Genomic DNA, 19,832 nt, shown 5'->3' on the forward strand with positions numbered 1-19,832 from the left:
TTAATAGAAAAAAAAAAGTATTTAACTAAACATAAATCAAATTTGGCGTCTTTTCACTTGCACTTTGGGAGTCTATTAAAATGAACCAAAAAAAAAAGTAATTTCCGACTGGCCGTGATCGCGCGGTCTTTGGCGTGTGTAATTGTGTAATGAGCGCAAGGAGAGCAATGACAATGACAACTCCGAAACAAACAAAAAGGTGTTACCTTGCCACGACCATAGATGGCGCTTGTGTACCATTAATCTACTTCTAAAGAGAAAACAAAGATTCTACTACTAAATGTAAAACCGAATCTACTACTAAATGTAAAACCGAATCTACTACTAAATGTAAAACCGAATCTACTACTAAATGTAAAACCGAATCTACTACTAAATACAAGGGCTTGAATTATACTACAAAATAAAAATGAAATTATAAATAAATGAAAGTAAAGTTATTAATATTTGCGTAGTTGTTAAAAGTTTAAATTAGGTTGTACCAGATCTTACAACCAACCAAATAAATAAAATAAATAAAATAATAAATAACTCTAATTCCCACGTCTTTCGGATCACTGCAGTTCTATCAGGCGGAAGTAGCAGCGATGTAGCAGCCCCCAGACCACTTACTTACTTACCATTGCCCGATTTATATATCCTCGAAGCGGCACTTAAGGCCCTTGACTCTAACATAAACACCTTCACAATAATCAATGATCGCCGTTGATATATGTATTTATAAATTAGCCCAACAGGTCAGTGTTACCTTCATATAGCAACCGGGACATCGAAATATTGAGGGGAACTGATTACAGCCGAACTGGCAAGAAAGGAAACTAGCACACACATCTCTCCTGGAAAGTACGGATTCGGTATGCCGCTAGTCTTCTTCAGGCTTCGACATGTAACCATGCAGGGATAAGGACCCAGCAGTGCTGGGAAAGTACAAATCTGTGGACAAAAGAGATCTTAAATTTATTAAAGTGGAAATAATAATGCAATAACTGAAATCTGAAAATAAAAGAGCACGACCATTGAAAATGCATAGGTTTTGAAAGAGTTTATTTATTTTCACCGTATTTATTCAAATGTGTATGTCTTGCCAAAGATTTGTTGGTTTCTTGGTTTCTTCATTCATTCAATCGTTTTTGTATTTCTCTAATAATATAACGTAGAATATATAAATGTCATTGCTAATGTGAATCCGATCGACAATCGATTTTTATTCTTATGATTGATGATGTTCGCGAGCTGCCATTGCGGCTGAGCTGCTGAGCCCAGTCAAGCGGTTAAAAAGGGTTTTGTAGGATTTATAAAAAAGAGAGCTACTACAACAATTATGTATTCGTATTTAAGTTCTTGTTACGCTTGTATGTACGATTATGTATGTATGTTTGTATGAATGTGTGGATGTATGTGGGTCTGTTTTGAATGTGTTATGCACGCACTACAAACGTCTGTCTCGATTACATAAATTTGTTTTCTTTCAGTCTTGCCATCCAATGCAGCAAATTGCTCAAAATCGCTCAACTTCTCGTTATCCATCCATCAGTTCAATGCATAATGCTGGGCTTAGTAGCAACAGAGTAAAATTCCCTGCTTATATCTAAATACTACAAGGTTATATAGCCTGTGTTTAAAAATTGTTTCTTTGTCTTTGTCATTTTTTTAGTTTTATAATTACTTATAATTTTGCTTTCGCATGTGCCATTTAAAGTTCTACTACTTATGCGGTTTGAAACTGTTAAATTCTATTTTTGAGTAATTGCAACTGCTAGGGGATTAAACATAGACACCAAAATTCAAAAAAATATTGTTGGGGTTTGCGAATGAAGTCAATGGGACAACAACATTCCAAAAAACCATTTTGGAAACCGTTTAGGGATGTGTTGTCCTATATACATTATGCGTAATAAGTGACTGGAATTTCCATCATTTTGAATGCAACGGAACTCAGAAGTATTCAATTCTATATCAGAAACATTAATACGCTAAAAACGCACTTCGATTACAAAATAAAGCTTTAATTTTGTGGCATGTTTCTTGTTCCTAACAAATACTTTGCTATAGAATTGATATCGTCGGTAAAATTCTGTAAAAACTGTTCCTGAAAGTCGATTCAGATTACAAGAGAACACAGAAGAATTTGCATGTGTGTCCGTAGCTTTTGTTTTTTATTTGCTTTCCAAGATATTAATGTTGCTGAAGTAAAAAGGGAATACTCTAAAGTTTCCGCACATCCAACGTGTAGATCCGAAATGTTTCGGTGTTTGTCCATTTACTTATTACGCATGTTTTACTTATTTCGCTCGCCCTATATGCATAATTCGTTTTCTTATTGCGTTTTTATGTTTTTCGTTATATTGAAAATTGCATTGCTTTACTGTTTTTTTCACTGTTTTTTAACTGCTTTTTCGTATAATCTCTTAAGTTTTTCTTTCAGCCAAAGGCCTACGGGCGGCATTCTATGGCGCTCATCCGATATACTTACATACATAACCAAAACTGCGCTTTTTTAAAAAAGTTGTGCCTCAACTTATTTTGCTTCTTACTCGTAATCATCGTCTTATTCTGATTCTTCTGCTTCTTCTTCTTCTACATCGTCTTGATCAACAAAAATCCCTGATAATGCTTATGACTTTCAAATTTGTTCAGCTAAGTATATATTATATCTATGCCTTATATATTTGGTTTAAAGGACTTTTTTAATATTGTATTGTGTGTTTCACCTTAATGATAAAAATTTTAAAACTCTATAAGCGAATTGAATATTGCCTCATTTTAGTTTCTTCATCTTCTCCATCTCATTTCTCTTCCTCTGTTTTATTGTTGCTTACTTGCCAACTACTATAAATTGTTATACATTTTATTTGTTATCACACCAATTGTATATGCTGGCGGGTAGTTTCATGTTATGTGTTTATGCCTTAAACAAATATCGGCCAAAATAGAGTGGTAGAGTTGTACTGAAATATTTGCTAACAGTTTTCCTCACTCGTACATTATGTTGATCCATACTGTTTACAAATATTTTAGTTTACATGTGGTAGGGAATAGTCCATATGTTCGGAAAAAAAGCTCATAAAGTATAAAATATTTTAAATTCTTGACATATTCCTCATAATGTTTGGAATCATCGAAAGGAACCTTGAGAAGTTAGCAGCTCCCCAAAAATATAAAAGCACAGCAGGCTAAATATATTCAAACTGACATCAATCGATCAAATCAATACTAAAATAACACTAATCAGTACTATTACTAGAATTTCATATTATTGGTATTTATTACTATTAGTATTTATTAGAAGTAGTAGGTTTTAGTACCACTACTAAGATTTGTAATTAGCAGCAAGTTTCCTTACTGGATATCTCAAGCAGCATGTTCTCAACATATCTGCATTGTTTTTGTTTAGCAACATGTTTCAGAAACATCAGTTAGGCAGCATGTAGCCAAGGTTAAGCAATAAATTGCAAATAATAATGTTTTCCAATCAAAACCTATCCTACCTTTGAAGTTTACCAAAAACAAATAGCAACAAATTTCGGTTCAAGCTGTTTTCTAACCTAATTCCTACCTAAGTTTGTAGAACTCTATCTCCTCCGCTATTATCGCCTTGCCCAACGGAAGGCAACTAACATTTGGTCAGGGATTTGTAAAATTCAGCCCCCAGTTTTAGTTGAAAACGAAGTCCATGATTGATTTTCATGCAATTGACTCCAAACGTGATTTATATAATCTACATAGGAGAAGTGATTTTTGTGCGTTTTGGACACTTTCGTCAATCTACAGCTGCTAAGTCTTATATGGAGAAATCTTCGATTTCCTACATCAAAAATAATTAAAATGGCGTTCGTTCTGAGTACTTTAGAAATGACGAAACCTACTCCATTATATTTAATAAAATTGCTGGGTTGGCTAAGAATAAGAGTATTGACTGGAAAGAATGAGCCCTCATTGTCTTCTGTGTCACAGACTTTACTAAAATGCTGGAGAAGGTCGTAAGACACAGAAGAATAATTACGCTGTTTGGGAATTCGAAAGAATGCAAGTTATTCCGAAAATAAAAGTAAAGTTAGAAAAATTAAAGCAATAATATATAGAGCCATTTTCAGATCTAAAAGACGATTCTGTTATCAACAATATACCGAAAACAATGTTTTCGCTTTCCAAAATCACTTAGTTACTAAAATGTTATTAAGAAATATGTCTATTTTAAATGGCACTCTATTTTGTCCGATATTGTAAATAGGAGTGTACATAGGTATATAGAAAATCTTATGCTATCATGTGCTGTATTCTCTTATTCGTACTCTTTCGAGTGGAAATTTATCGTATCTTTTGTGTGTGGTTCTGTGTTCCTTTATTGTTTATCCTTTATTCTCTGTGTTGTATCACCCTTGCGCTGCAGTGAAGCCTCTCTTACATGTCTATAACTATGAAATGCAAAGGTAGCTGCTCTGTTCGTATGTACAACAACAATAAACATGCCGCTGGAAGTTTCTTGCTTTACACCTATATACTCGTATATGTAAATGTATTTATATGAATCAGATCAAACTTTCCATTTGATTTATAATCATGTCTGTATATACAAATCAGCAACTACTAAACGGATGCTGATTCCGATTCCGATTCAGATTCCAATTCTTAGTTGTGTGTCTACGAAATATTTTGTAAAACATTTCGAGCGCTTCGAAAACTTTATCAACTAGTATCATAGCTATTTTGTGAGTATTGCTTCAGTTTTATACAGGGGGTTGGTTGTTGGTTTATAACTATCTTTAATTGCTATACCTATAATATCTTGACTTGATTGTTGCCCCTTCAAAGGGGGCTCGAATATGATGATAAGAGAATAATTGTAGTTGAATTAAAGAAATAAAATCCAAATAAAAACAAATACATCGTTCAGTTCAAATCAAAAAAGTTCTTGTATTAATAATTGTAACAAATCTCAAGAAGATTAGTAGACATCATCATCATTATCATCGCCATCATATCATCATAATTAAAATAAGGGTGTTATTGAAGTTCTCTACAGACTATGCAAATTTTAAATTTAATAAATTCATTCTAAATATTTTTGTATATAGTATCCAAACGATAATCATTTATGTATGTTCAGATATTTCGTTTTGACGAAAACCAAAATTGCACTTTTCAATTTGGGCATAAGTTCCTCTTCTTCTTCTTCTTCTCATTTTCTAGCTTTGTGAAGACGTTCAGAGCATATTGAGGACTAGAAATTAATATACAACTCTTGTGCCTTGAGCAATGCTGCTAAGCTAGTCAGTAACATAAGTATATATGGCTGGGTAGCAAGTACAAATGGGAAACGGAACTGGCGGACTTCTACAACTATTTACAAAAGTTCTCATGGTTCTCCAATATGCCTTTGAAAAGTGCAAATATGTGCGATGTGGGAAAATGAAATCAATTGCTCAGACAGGTAAACAGTTTTCACACAAACTTATAACTAAGTCGTGAAAATTGGACTCCAAATGCGTCTGCAATCTTGAGAATAAATTTGTGCGCAAATTGTTTGTCGCTCAGACAGGTAAACAATCAGTTTGCACAAAAACTTATAACTAAATAGATTCCAAAGACGTTTATTGTACGCCAATTGTTTGCCTGTCCGACCTAAGCTTAAGCTTAACTTAGATTTGACAAAAAAATCAGTTAATTACATGAGTTGCCAAAAACAATAGAGTAGAGTGACAAATACGAGAGATCGTGTAAAATTTTGAGGGCAAATGCGCCTCAGTTTGTTGTTGTTGTTGTTGTTGCTATTTTACAATACGCATATAACTGCTATGATTTGATTTGACTTGTTTGTTGATTGCCTTACAGCTAATAATACCTTATGTTTGCTCAATTGCATATAAGTAAGGTGTGTATATATAAGTATATGTACTACATATCTAATTTATTTATATATGTATAGGTATATAATATTGCAATTTTCAAATGTTCAGTTTCATCAGATTTGTTGGGGCATCATAGCCTACATATACATATGCGTGTGTGTGTGTGTGTGTGTGTGCATGTGGTGTGGGTGTGTATTTACAAATACAAATTGCTTATCTTCAATTGTTTACAATAATATTACATTTTGAGTTGTCATTTCTCAGTTTTTCGTCACTCATCGGACGTCATTTACAATGTTGTTCTATGTGGTATATATCATATAATTTAAATATATATATATATATATGTATATTTATGTGTGTATATCTTTATTATGTATACATAATACCATAGCTAATAGCTATAAAATATGACAGAGATTTCCTTCAGATTCATTTCCATTTACATTATGTATATAGAACTATATTTATGCATGTCTATGTCACTAAGCACATTATCTTGCTTGCTTTCCTTATTTCGTTTCGCATAAGCGTGTAAAAATAATTAGTTTCCTTGTGTGTTTGCTTACTTTTAAAAAAATAATATATATATATAAATATAATGTTTTTTGTTTGTGCAACGGCGGCGCCTGCTCTGTGCTTAATGTTTATGTGTGTGTTAATATGTATATGTGCCTGGTCTCATTGTCAATGTATTCGCCATTGGGCTTGACTATAAAGCCCGCAGAGTAGTAAAAAAATGCTTAAAGTAGCAGATTTATGATAAGCCTGATATTTCGGCAACATAGTTGATTAACCTTATGTTGCCAGTTACAAATGTTGCAATGATGTGTTTTAAAAAAACAGTTCCTTCATAATCAGAAAACAAGTGTTAACAAAAAAATTAAAATGAAACCGAATTTTCTTTTTACAGATGGTAATTCCCATACACAATTCTCAGTACAGCAACTAGCTATGTTTCAATATTACCAAAAAGAAACATAGTTTGAAATCATATTGTACAAACAATGGAAGCCTAGCAATTTGATTCCTAAGCAGATTTTATATTAAAAGTTGCATTATATTTTTTTAATTATACTGTTGTCGAATAAAAACTTATGTAAGCAACCAAATAGCTTGTCTTATGAGAAGACAAAAAAACTTGGGCAGAGCAACAAATTGTAATGCAAGCTGTTTCCTAAGCAGAACCTATGTACACGAGCATCACCTTGCCATATATTTGATTTCGTAACATGTTGCAATAGAAATTAGACTTGATCAACATATTGTCAATTGCTAGAATTGACCAGCTTGGTAGAAAATAAAACTATTTTTGTTCAGCAACATTTTGTTAGCCATGCAGTTTCCACAAGGAAAGTAGCAGCATGGTTTTGACTCTGGCAAGATTTATAAAAGGTACACGAATAGAAATAAAAGTGTAGCACGTATTGTTTTCTTTAGCAACATGTTGCCAATTGCTTGACTTGAACAAATTGTATAAAACGGAACTAATTTTGTTCGACTGCAGGTTGCAAATCATATTGTACAAACAATAGAAGCCTACAAACAACTTGTTTTCTCATCAGAAACTGCTGTATAAGCACCACGAATTAATCATTAAGTTTTACCAATTATTTCTGAGCAAACTTTCCATTCTGCACGCTTTATAGAATTCACAAACACACCCATTGGCTTGCTCTTCTAAAACAGTCCTTTGCCGCCGGCTAGTTTGCGTCGGCGGAATCACATGAGTCATCATTTGAGCGTGTTGTAAATGTTATCGTCGCCAGCCAGCTCCACGGTGGTGATGTGGACGCGATCGCGTGGCAAGGCAGCAGCCGCAGCGGCGGTGGCATGGCGCTCTCCCAAAGGCTCCTCGCCCAAATAGACGGTGTGGTATGAAATGGCGCTGGCTGCCGATCCATTGATCTCGACACGACTCACCGATTGCGGTCCACTGGGATATCGAAGGGATGCGTAGTCTCCATCATCGTCTTCTGTGGCTTTCGAAATGCTCGTTAGTTGGGTGGCGCCTGAGAAGGTATCGCAAGTGCGGGAATTACGCATGCCGTTGGCACTATTCTCGTGACAGATTTCCGCATAAATGTTTTCCTTGGTGTAGTCCTGGGAGGGCAGAGCGGGACGCACGCCGCTAGCATCGTTGGGTTGTGTGCCGTTGTTCGATATGACCAAAGAATCTCGCACATTGGAGTAAGGTAGATCGTCCTCGACGAGTCTGCTGGGCAGAAGTAGAAAGCTGGGCGTTAGGCCGCCACCTCCCAACAGTGAGACGCCACCAGCTGCCCGTCTGCCAGTGACAGGTTCACCAATGTTGAACTCAGTCATGGCCGTGGCCTTGCTCTGCTGCTGGGCCTTATGCTGTGAGAGCTTCCGCCTCTCGCATTCTTTTTCGTGGAGCTGCATCTTCTGTGGTAGCGAAAAATTCAACAATTGATGCAAGCTGGATGAGGATTTGCTGTATTGGCGCGTCTTCACATGGAACTCATTGAAGAGCTTTTCGGTGATAAACGATTGACGCGGTGGCGTTTGGTTCTCCAGATCCTCCAGTTCGGTGCCAGCCTCGGAAATTGCATCGCCACCGCTTGTGTGATGTGTGGTCAGCAAATCGGGTTTACGCTGCCCATTCAGCAGTTCGATGTCCTGTAGGGACAACGATTTGGGTAGAGCTCGTTCAATGGCTGTTAGCGTTGTGGTCTCTGTGTCCGAGCAGCCCACCTCCGATGTGCCAGCGCTGTGCAAGGAGAAGGCTTCATGCTCGTGATGTTCTCGCTCCCCTTGCTGGGCGCAAGCATCGCCGAAACGCTCCTGCAGGAGCTTTGACATGTCCGTATAGCGTTCCATGCTCATGCGCTTAGCCTGTACATCCAGTTCTAACTCTGTTCGCTGTTTCTCCTGCTTGCGGAAGAACAATTTTTTCTTTTTGGTTTGGAAAACTTTCATACGGTCTGTGATGCAATTCGAGCTGCCGGATTCGACGCTGGTTAATGCCGCTGCTGACCCTGAGGATGCCGCTTCCTTTGCCTCCAGCTGCTCCAAATCCGTTTTACTAAGGAATATAATAGAATCCTCTTTCTCGTGCGCCGGTATGGTGGTCTTCTCCCGTCTCAGCAGCTTGGGTAAATGCAATATTTTCAGTCCATCGACACGGCTTTTGGAGCCGGAACGTTCGGGACGCTGCACCTGCTCGATCTCCACCAGTTTTAGAAACTGATCGCAATTAAATTGACAAAATTTGAGCATATTCTGGACATTGGTATTCGCTAGCATGCGCTGCTCCCCATCGAAGCCCAAAAAACTGTTCATTAGTTGCATCTCCTTGGTCAGATAGAGCTTACGTAGCTGTAGTGGGCCTTGCACCTCCACATCCTCGATGGGGCAGCCAATGACCACATCCTCCTTGCTCACATGACTGACGCACACTTGCTCAGGTATGTCGTGGGCGCAACTGCTGGGACCCGAAATGTAACGTAGTGTCAAAGGCAGCTGCTCGGCAGCGCTCACCAACGAGCCGAGACGATACACACACTCTGGATTCAACTTGCGATTGACTTGCCCCACCTTTTGCAGCAGCTGCGGCACGCCGGGCTCGATTTCATAGAACTTGCCCTTGGTGGCCATTGGCACATAAATGACCTGACGATTCTCATTCTGCAGCTGCGCGTAGCGTCCCTTTTCCTTTTCACGTCCCGTATAAACACCATGAGCCTTAGCCGCAGCACTCGCATTGCTTCCCTTCGTCCCGCCATTCTGTTCCTGCTTCCCATCCTCAAACACAGCCAACAACTTGAAAACATGTCCACCTCTGGCCGTCGTCTTTACATATTGCGGACGATTCTTGCTTGAGCTTCCGGCTGTAGTGTAGCTGGGCAGGCAGCCCTCGTGCGTGGGACTGCTAGCACTGGGCGGCGATTCCATATACGCGGCCATATTGTCCACTGAAACGAATTTGTAGACACATTCCCGCACCAACTGCATTAGGGAAGTGTACTGCGTGGCCATCGGTAAACCCTTGTCGTTCAGCATCGAGAAGTAGCCTGCAGGGGGAGGGGGGAAAGAAACGACAGTGGAGGAATTAGAAACATACAGTCTTTCACAATTTAAACTTACAACAATATTTTGATTAAATTTTCCAGAAATTTCACAATTTAAATCCTCAAATTTATTATTTAATTCTCGATTTTCCATCGCTTAGGTCTTGGTATGAGAATCGCAGAGGAGGGCGCCCACAATATTTTGAATTAATTTATCAGAAATTTCAAAATTTAAATCCAGAAATTTATTAAATTTTTTAGAAAATCTCCAATTTAATTCTCAATTGGCCAGCGTCTAGGTACATAGTGTGAGAATCGCAGAGGACATCAAAAATATTTTGATCCAATTTATCAGAAAATTCACAATTTAAATCCAGAAATTTATTATTTAATTTTTAAGAAAATGTCCAATTTAATTCTCGATTGGCCAGCGCTTAGGTCTTGGTATGAGAATCGCAGAGGAGGGCGCCCACAATATTTTGATTTAATTTATCAGAAATTTCACATTTTAAATCCAGAAATTTATTATTTAATTTTTAAGAAAATGTCCAATTTAATTCTCGATTGGCCAGCGCTTAGGTACTTGGTATGAGAATCGCAGAGGAGGGCGCCCACAATATTTTGATTTAATTTATCAGAAATTTCACATTTTAAATCCAGAAATTTATTATTTAATTTTTTAGAAAATGTCCAATATAATTCTCGATTGGCCAGCGCTTAGGTACTTGGTATGAGAATCGCAGAGGAGGGCGCCCACAATATTTTGATTTAATTTATCAGAAATTTCACATTTTAAATCCAGAAATTTATTATTTAATTTTTTAGAAAATGTCCAATATAATTCTCGATTGGCCAGCGCTTAGGTACTTGGTATGAGAATCGCAGAGGAGGGCGCCCACAATATTTTGATTTAATTTATCAGAAATTTCACATTTTAAATCCAGAAATTTATTATTTAATTTTTAAGAAAATGTCCAATTTAATTCTCGGTTGGCCAGCGCTTAGGTACTTGGTATGAGAATCGCAGAGGAGGGCGCCCACAATATTTTGATTTAATTTATCAGAAATTTCACATTTTAAATCCAGAAATTGATTATTTAATTTTTTAGAAAATGTCCAATATAATTCTCGATTGGCCAGCGTTTAGGTACTTGGTATGAGAATCGCAGAGGAGGGCGCCCACAATATTTTGATTTATTTTTTAAAAATCATCAGAAATTTCACAATTTAAATCCACAAATTTATTACGCCTTATTTTACACTGTCTTTTTTACACGGTTTTGATTTAACACTGTTTTGATTTAACACGGTTTGAAAATAAATAAATTTATATATGGTGGCACGACTTTATTCCATTTAGCACGATAAAAGTAATATAGTATATGATCAATGTTTTTTGTACACGACTTTTTCTGGAACCAGTCTACCGAGTAAAAACATAATTAGGTGTATTTAATTTTTTAGAAAATTTCCAATTTAATAATCGATTGGCCATCGCGTAGGTACTTGTTATGAGAATCGCAGAGGAGGGCGCCCAAAATATATTTTTGTAATTTATCAGAAATTTCACAATTTGATTTCAAAATATTATAATTTCCTTTTTCAGAGATTTACATACATACATTCAATATACATACATATGTATGTAAGTAGTACGTGTATGGTCACAGTATGTATTGTACTATATGCCCTAGCTTTCGGAACGTACCAAAGTAATTTGCTATTGGCAGCTCCTTTAGAAACTTTAGAGAGCGTCGAAAGAGAAATATCATATTGTAAATAAACTTATAATTTTCAGCAAAAATACTGAGCCAATTAAAGATGGGCAAGACCTGCTAGTGGTGTTATATATATAGTGTTTATAAAAAGAGTTTGCTTTTCTTCTTAAAGAATATAGTTTATATTAAAACGCACCCTGTCTCTAGAGGTGTCGTGCAATAAAGAGAATTAATCAGATTGATTGAAAAACTTTGTTGTAACAAAAATCAAGATCTGCTTTCATGCCCGGCTCTATCTAACCTGAACAATCGCAATCACTTGCATAACATTGGTTGTGTTGGCGCCCCCAGTCTGTGAAAACTCACATGGCCCGAAGCGCCAAAACAATGGGCGATGGGGTAATCTATTGGGCAAATGTGCATAGCAGAAACAATGCTACGAAGCACATACCTACATACATATACGAGTATATGCGACCATTACATAATTACTTTTGATTTGTCACCAACCTGTAAATTCCTGGGGTATGAGCACCGATTTCTTGCGCTGTGACGCTTGCGACTTGGCATTGAAGCAATGATAGATGAGACGTTGGCGGACCAGCCGGTAGAGCAGGAAGAGTTCATCATGCGTGGGTGGCTGAGTTGAGTTAGTGCCGCTGTTATTGTTATTATTATTGTTGTTGTTGTGACTGTTGACAGCACCAGCGCTGCCGCCGCTTGATGATGTATTGGTGGCCGTATCATTGTTACCCGTTGGTTTGCTCAAACCCACCGATGAGCTGCTGGAGGCTGCCGTGGAAGAGCCATGCGACGAGCTCGACTGAAGAGTCTCATTCAGCTGTTTACGGACATAAAAGAGCCGGACCACACGCGGCAATGAGTAACGGGATAGAAATACATCCGCCGGCAGGGGTTCCTGTTGGGACTAAACGCAAAGTTAACAAATGTTGACTGAAATACTCAGTAAGATTATGTTCAGACTATGGGAAATATTTTTAGAAACATTAAACATGTATGTTCATATGTTCGTATTGCTACTTCATAATTTTTAAAATCGTTATTGTACCGTGAAATAAAGGTGTTATATTCCTGACAGTAAGACGGTATTATGCAACTGTTTTTAAAATGAATGAACGAGTCGATACATCCGTTTAATTGTCCCTTCTGTTTGTCTGTTTAAGATCCAAAATATTGGAATTTTGTTTGGTAACTAATTTCAAAGCCATGCTAACAGTTCTTCAATCCCTGCTGCTTCCTGTTTTTATTGAAATGTGTAGTATGCACTCTACTATGGACTTTTCAAACTATCTTAGTAACATGTAACAAAGTTAATTTAAATATTATTTAAATCGGTTAATCAAACTCGGTTGTTAAGCTTTGATTATCCATTGGAAATCAAAATTTTGGATAAGTTCTATGCGTTTTGAACATGTACGAATTTCAATAAAAAGAACTGCGTTTCTCATAGTCTGAACAAGTTAGAAGCCTTCAGTAACTCACCTCGCTACTGCATTTCGATGCCTTGCTATCACCAGTGGAGTAATCGCCGCTGCCATTGAGACCTCCACAGAAATTGTTGTAGCCGGCATAGCCAGCACCTAATCCATAACTGCCATTCGCATTGTTGAGCAGACGTCGAGCTAATCTCTGCTTGAGTTCGTTCTCGTTGCGTCGGGCCAGACGGGCGTTCTCAAAGTCCGACACCGAGAACATGTTGGAGCTGGTGTCGTGGGAGGTGAAACACCAACGTTTCGGCTTGCGCCCCTCGCCGGTCATACGGGCGTGATGTCCACCCGACGGGGTACCTGTAAAGCAACAAAAACAACGACATCAAATAAAAACTAAAGTAACACACTTAGGCATATAAGAGTACACAATAAACAACACAATACGTTCGTAATGATGATGTGATATATCTAATTGTTGCTTTTTGTTCTGCAATGGGAAAAACCCACACACACACACACTCTACTTACACATATGTATGTGTGTATATACACCATATACACACACACACTCGCAAAATTCATTCAGCGCAACGAGTGGCAAACTTTTCTAGACTGTTGCTAAGCGTTGAAAGTTTCAGCGACGGCACAGTGGGATTAAATGAAAACTATTTAATGATTTCGAAAAGTTGTGATTGGAATAGTTGAAGATAAGTAGAAAAGAAATGCCAACTATTCCGAATTCTTTTGGAATGTCGAGCTATCGAGGATGGTATCGATTGTTCTTTTTAGAACCGGTATACCTATCGAAATCAAGATACAGAAGAAGAAGCAATTGATGCGTGCATACATTGAGAAATAAAGGGTATTTTCTAGTCAAGTCTAACAATTACCAAATGCTTTAAACTACAATATTTAACGGAAGCCAGTCGATCCTAAGCAACGTATTACAATTTTAATCGACTCACGGCCACGGAACGTAAAGAAGATGGAAACATCTGAAATGGCTAATGGAAAACTTGGGTGTGGTGAAAAGGAATCACCACAATATGTCTTATTTATAATTATTATATTATTATTTAAAAGAACTTAAATACCGGAACTGGGCCCTCAAATGTGAAATGAATCACTCAAGATTTGGAATCAACTTATCCTTTTGTTACGTAAATTATGAAGCAGAAGTCTAACACCATGCTTTATCTTTAAAAACATTCCAGGGGCGGAGCACTTCTTCTAGACCTCAAACTCTTTTTCAATATCTCAATATTATTTTAATTGAATGTCGTTTTCAATTTTGAGCATGCTATGCATATGAATGTTAAACAACCAATTGTGATTATTAACTGTGATAATGGGAGCCATTGCTTTAAATTTAAGCCGAAGAGAATGCTATTTATGATTAAAATCCTTTTAAATATTATGTATTGTATACATGTACATATGTATAAATATAATTTATAACTTTATATTACAACTTTATTTAACGGAGATAACATAAACATTAATAGGAACATAAATATTTCAAACATTCCAACCCATAACAAATTTTACTAAAATATTTCGCAATTTCAAAATTGTATAACAAAATAGGAAACACGAATTCGACGATTTCTTATCAATGAGTCATGTTGCTGAAATACAATGAATCGGTTGTTGCTTTGGGTCTCGCCGAGCGAGCGAGCTGCTAATATTACTGTTGCTATGGGCATAAAAAATGCAAGCCACAAGACTGTAAATTCTTATTAGCAAATGCATTTTTATTTTTAAACAGAAAAGACAGCTAAACACTTTTTTAAGTTCGCAAACCAAAAGGGATACCCCGAAAATTTGTCAGCAATTTCATTATGTACATGTACATACTATATGTATAAAGTAACATTTGTGTGTAAATTAGTTTTCAATTTGAATTTTTCCAACAAGTAATAGAGATGTTTCAAATATATATACGTGAGTACACAAATAAACCTTTTGAACGTACAAGTATATGGTTATAATATAATGACATCAAGAGTGACTGAGATAGTTGGTGGTTCAGGTTTCATTTTATAGGAACTTGTTATCAAGAAAATAATGCAATAATGATGTACATACCCTTACAATACGTACATTACAATTGCTCTGATATTTGTATACGAAATGTTTTAAATGGAGACTCACTTGAATATTGCAATATGTATAGGTATAAATACCAAATCTTAATCATACAGGGCTACTATATCAGATAGCTGTAATGGAAACGATACGGCTTATAAAGATTTCTTTAAACAAAATATTTCATGAACTAAATTGCACATTTAGAAGTCTGTTGATGATACAACTTTTTATCGAACTACCATCATTATTAATTAATTAATTTTAATTGTAATAGAACATACAAAGCTAATTTTCTAATCCGACAGAGACTCATTTATTTACCATCCAGAGATTTCTTCTTTTTAAATAGACAGAGCTCTATTGAGAGCACTAGGTGAGAAAGGAACGATCGATGGGTTTACTAAATCCACCCCGACTAAATGCTATTAATGTGTGTTTTATTTAATGTTACAATACAAGTATACTTGTATGGTAACCAGAACACATATCAGATGGCTGCCATAGATAATATCCGGATAAAAAAGAGTTCATATCAGAAAAACATAATAAATAGTTGTGATAGCAACAGCACGTGAGAAAATAAAAATGGAGAATCACATTGGCGAGGGTATATAAGCTTCGGTGATTTAAAAGTTATTTTTGGAACAATGTCACCAGTAAAATTAATTACCGCAATAAAATAATTCTTTGCCATTGAGACTACAAATTTGTTTGGTTGTTGGTTTAGCAATCGATGCAGTTATGTGCAGATTCTCCTTCCCTCTGCCCACAATTCATGCCCCTCAGCAACCGAGTGATAAATTGGATGCTAAAATAGATTTCTGCTGATTTGCCAAGATTGGCTCCACTGTAGTGCAGTCTCGCCAGGTCGCCACTCGGTCGTCAGTTCAGTCGGTCGGTCGGCAAGCTCATTACTCACTTTAATTGCGCTCAATTGGCTTAATTTTTTTATAATAAATACAGCGGCAGTAATGGCAGTAGCAAAGAGCGAACGCAAATCACAGTGAAATTGTTGTACAACAACAACAAAAGAAACAAAAAAATGAAACGAAAACGTTTTGAAATTGTGCTTATCTTTGTGAAATATCAATTGCAATAAATACAACAACAATGACAACAACAAACATTGTGTCCAATGGGTAATGAGGTTGGTCTCGGGGGAAAGCGGGGTAAGCAAAGCGAAGACGCTCGTCACGTTTCGTGTGAAATTACGCGAAGCGGCGCGCGCCTAGGCAACAAACTCAGCCAAAAACAACAACAATGTTGTAGCAAACATTAACCAATACAAATGCATTTGCATTTGACTTCTACGTCAATGGGCAACGAGCAAAATCGCAACCTCATCAGAGATGGGCAAAGTGTGCACTCACGCCAAAAGTCCTCACGAAACTGAGTTTTCCCACACACCTGCGTGCATTTAGTGGCGTTTTTTCTATGACTAATTTAAAAGTTTGTACTATGTTTTGGATTATTCACATAGCTTTTATAGATAAGCTCTCGTTTTGCAATTATTGAATAATATTAAAATGTAACAATTTTGTTTGCAATAAGTTAAAATAACTTTTGTCATTTTGAAAACGACATCTATTATTAATATCAAGTTACGATCCGTCTCAAATATCAAATATCCATCCAAATATTCTCTTTCAACTTTTATACATATGTATGTTAACAGTAAAATAATAAAGCGTTCGAGCACATAAACAGTATCACACAAGTACGCCTCTTTATACTCTGTACATGAAATGTACAGAAGTATATTAGGTTTGCGGGAGCTGAAAAATGTAACAGGCAGAAGGAGGCGTGGCAGACCCCACAAAGTATATATATTCTTGATCAGCATGACGAGACGAGTCGATCTAGCCCTGTCTGTCTGTCTGTCCGTCTGTCCGTCTGTCCGTCTGTCCGTCTGTCCGTCTGTCCGTCCGTATGAACACCTGGATCTCAGAGACTATAAGAGATAGAGACACCAAATTTTGCACAAAGATGCGTTATGTGTGTATTCTATACGAGTTTGTTTTATTTTTTTGATTTTCCCCCCCACTTCCCCCCTATGGGGGTTTTCCCGATTTTCCATTCGTATAATCGCCTATATCTCGGAGACTATAAGACCTAGGAACACCAAATTTTAGTCCCAGATGCCTTATGTGAATACGCAGAAAATGTATATTTTGGAATTCCCCTCCCTCCCCCCTCTACCCCGCAAATCGTAACTCCCGTAATTCTTGGAATTTCGAACTAAAATTTTGGAAATACCCCCAGTTGGTTATTATGTGTCCGTATGCCAAATTTCATTATGATAGACCGATTTAACAAGAAGTTATAGCCATAAATATATTTGCTGATGCAGCGCTGCTGCAGCGCTGCTCAAGCGCTGCCCGCGGCTGTTGTTGATGTTGCTGTTTGGTTGACTGCGAAAATGCTTACACAGACACGAATTGATGCGCATAGGCATACATACACTCACACAGACGCAATTGCTATGTAAATGTGCAATTATACACCCTTTACGTGAGTTCGAATACCGAGAGAGGTAAAATCGATCAAATTTTTTTTTTTATTTTCTTAATTTTTTTATTTTCTATAATTATTGTAAACATATGTACAGAGTATTTCAAAGTCGGGACACCCGACTTTAGCTTTTTTACTTGTTTTTTTTTAATTTTTCTCGTTGGAAACGTGGTTTATAGTTTTATGGTTTTCACTCAAATTATGTATTCAGTTTTCTTGCCCATTGTTGTCCGTCCATTCTTTTATAACTGTTAGAGGTAACGATCACGTGGAACCACCACCTCTAGCACTGCACATTCACACATCTGCTCTCGCTCTTTCTCTCTTTCAATCTCTTTCTTGTGATGATTCTCTCTGTTTGGCCGCGCGTGCTGTCCCAGTGTCAGCGTACGTAGTACAGGCGGCCCCCACCCACCCCTGACTCTTACCGTTACATGCAGCTGCACCCGCTGCAGCCGCGCTGTTACCGGGCGCGCCTTGTTGCACTGCTGCTGCTGTTGTAGTTGTTGTTGTTGCTGGTGCTGGCGTTCCTGTTGTTGTTGCTGTTGTTCCAGTGCCTGCTGTTGCGTTTGCAGCTGCAGCAGCCATGTGCGGGCTGCTATTTACCAGCCAATTGGCCAAATGACGTCGACGTTCGAAATCAATGTTAGTGCGGTGCATTTCGGCCAATTTAAACGAATCGGTCATGTTACAGCGACACTTAAGGCGACTAACGGCGATTTACATACGCGCTTGACCACTGCTTCCACTACGAGCGTGGAAAGCAACTCGCGTCGTCAACTGTCAAAAGCGTACTGAGTTGGAAAAAAAAACTGCAACCGTTGATCGTTCGAGACGCGTTGTCGTCGCTGCTGCTGCTGCTGTAATGAGAGAAAGAGAAGAGAGAAAATGAGAGACACGCAATGGATTTTCGTGGTTGCTTGTGCGTGTTGAGAGAGCAGCACAGCGCTCTAACTTACATAAGTGAGCGCTAATATAAATACAAACAAAAACGGAAAAAATGTGCAAAGCAAACGTGCAAAAAAAGGTGAGCTGAAGCAACAAAAGAAATGTTGCCCATTTAGCTATTTTCCCATCAGTTCTGGATATATCCAACTGCAGATTGACGGGATTCGTAACTTGTTTCAAGTTTGTTTTTTGTATTGCTAGGCCTTTTACTGTAATACAATCTACTATATACATATGTCCATACATACAAACGTATGCATTAATATAAACTTTAACATAATCGTTTCATTTATAAATTTTTTTATATTGAGATAAAGAACTTGTAACTCAGAAGAAGCATGCGAAGGAGCGTAAGGAAACAAGATACCGAACCGATCATATTACTAGTCAATTATAACGAGTCTGGAATGAAATTACATATCGTAATACATAAATATTCTTTAATATTTAGGATCGTAAAGTAAATAAATAAACCAATCAGATAAAGCTTAAATCTATTGTATTTTTTATTTTGTATAGCATTGCCATTATATTTAGCCTTTTCTAGCTTGTTTCAATTGCTGATCTAGCTTTTTCTGGCACTCAACAACGGGCAGTACTGAACAAAAGCAACACGCGCGCAGTAATTCAGTGAGAACTTTTTATTGTTGTGTTTGCACGTGTGTACACATGTGCGTGTATGGTGCGTGTGTGTGCTCTGCTGTGCATAAATTAAGCATTGCCATAGTAGAAACGCAACTCTGACAACGATGATGATGACGACAGCACGTTATCACAAAACGATGAGACACTGCCGCTCTTTGCCTCACCACAGCGCTACACAGACTCATACTCACGCACCCAAACACATACACCCTCAGTGCTTACACAGCTCAAACAAAAAGCTTCTCGGGTTGGTGTCGCTGGCTCGCTCAGCCTGAGCGTTCGTTCAATGTCGTTTCTGCCGCACCTTTTGTTGTTGTTGCTGCTGCTTCTGCTCGCTTGCAGCGCCACCCGCTTAAGCGAGTCGCTACGTCTAGCAGTGACAGTATTATCAACACTTGGCCGGCCGGGGTGGTCAGGGGGCTGCTTGATGGTTACATTTCGGTGGGCGTATGGCTGGCGGTGGCGAGCGGTGCGGTTAGCTGGCAAGCAGGCGGCAGGCAGTTCGCGGTTGAACGTTCTGCATGCTTTGTCTTTGTTTTCACAAAATAAATAAATGTACATTTATACATACAATGTATGTTCATATGT

General features: G+C 37.6%; 1 protein-coding gene across 2 annotated transcripts; it reads right to left on the reverse strand.

Annotated features, from left to right (window-relative positions):
• Positions 1–4,889: 4,889 nt before the first annotated feature.
• LOC115626381 lies at positions 4,890–18,477 on the reverse strand. Of its 2 annotated transcripts, none has more exons than XM_030521740.1 (4): positions 18,080–18,477; positions 13,102–13,406; positions 12,109–12,517; positions 4,890–9,883 (listed from the first exon to the last, which is right to left on the reverse strand). In XM_030521740.1, the coding sequence occupies exons 1-4, from the start codon at positions 18,336–18,338 to the stop codon at positions 7,584–7,586; spliced, it is 3,273 nt and encodes a 1,090-aa protein (XP_030377600.1). In that variant the 5' UTR covers positions 18,339–18,477; the 3' UTR covers positions 4,890–7,583. The 2 variants fall into 2 exon arrangements, with proteins under 2 accessions (XP_030377600.1, XP_030377599.1); XM_030521739.1 differs by having other exon boundaries at positions 12,109–12,526.
• Positions 18,478–19,832: the final 1,355 nt, after the last annotated feature.

Source organism: Scaptodrosophila lebanonensis, unplaced genomic scaffold (assembly GCF_003285725.1).
Source record: "Scaptodrosophila lebanonensis strain 11010-0011.00,11010-0021.00 unplaced genomic scaffold, SlebRS2 tig00000085-arrow-pilon, whole genome shotgun sequence".
NCBI lineage: Eukaryota > Metazoa > Arthropoda > Insecta > Diptera > Drosophilidae > Scaptodrosophila > Scaptodrosophila lebanonensis.

Excerpts from the sequence above, each read along its gene's own strand:
- LOC115626381 (XM_030521739.1), bottom strand. The coding sequence starts at position 18,338 with ATGACCGATTCGTTTAAATTGGCCGAAATGCACCGCACTAACATTGAT. Across the intron at positions 12,527-13,101 it reads CATCGAAATGCAGTAGCGAG|TCCCAACAGGAACCCCTGCC; the intron begins GTGAGTTACTGA and ends CTTTGCGTTTAG. Across the intron at positions 9,884-12,108 it reads CATACCCCAGGAATTTACAG|GCTACTTCTCGATGCTGAAC; the intron begins GTTGGTGACAAA and ends CTCCCCCTGCAG.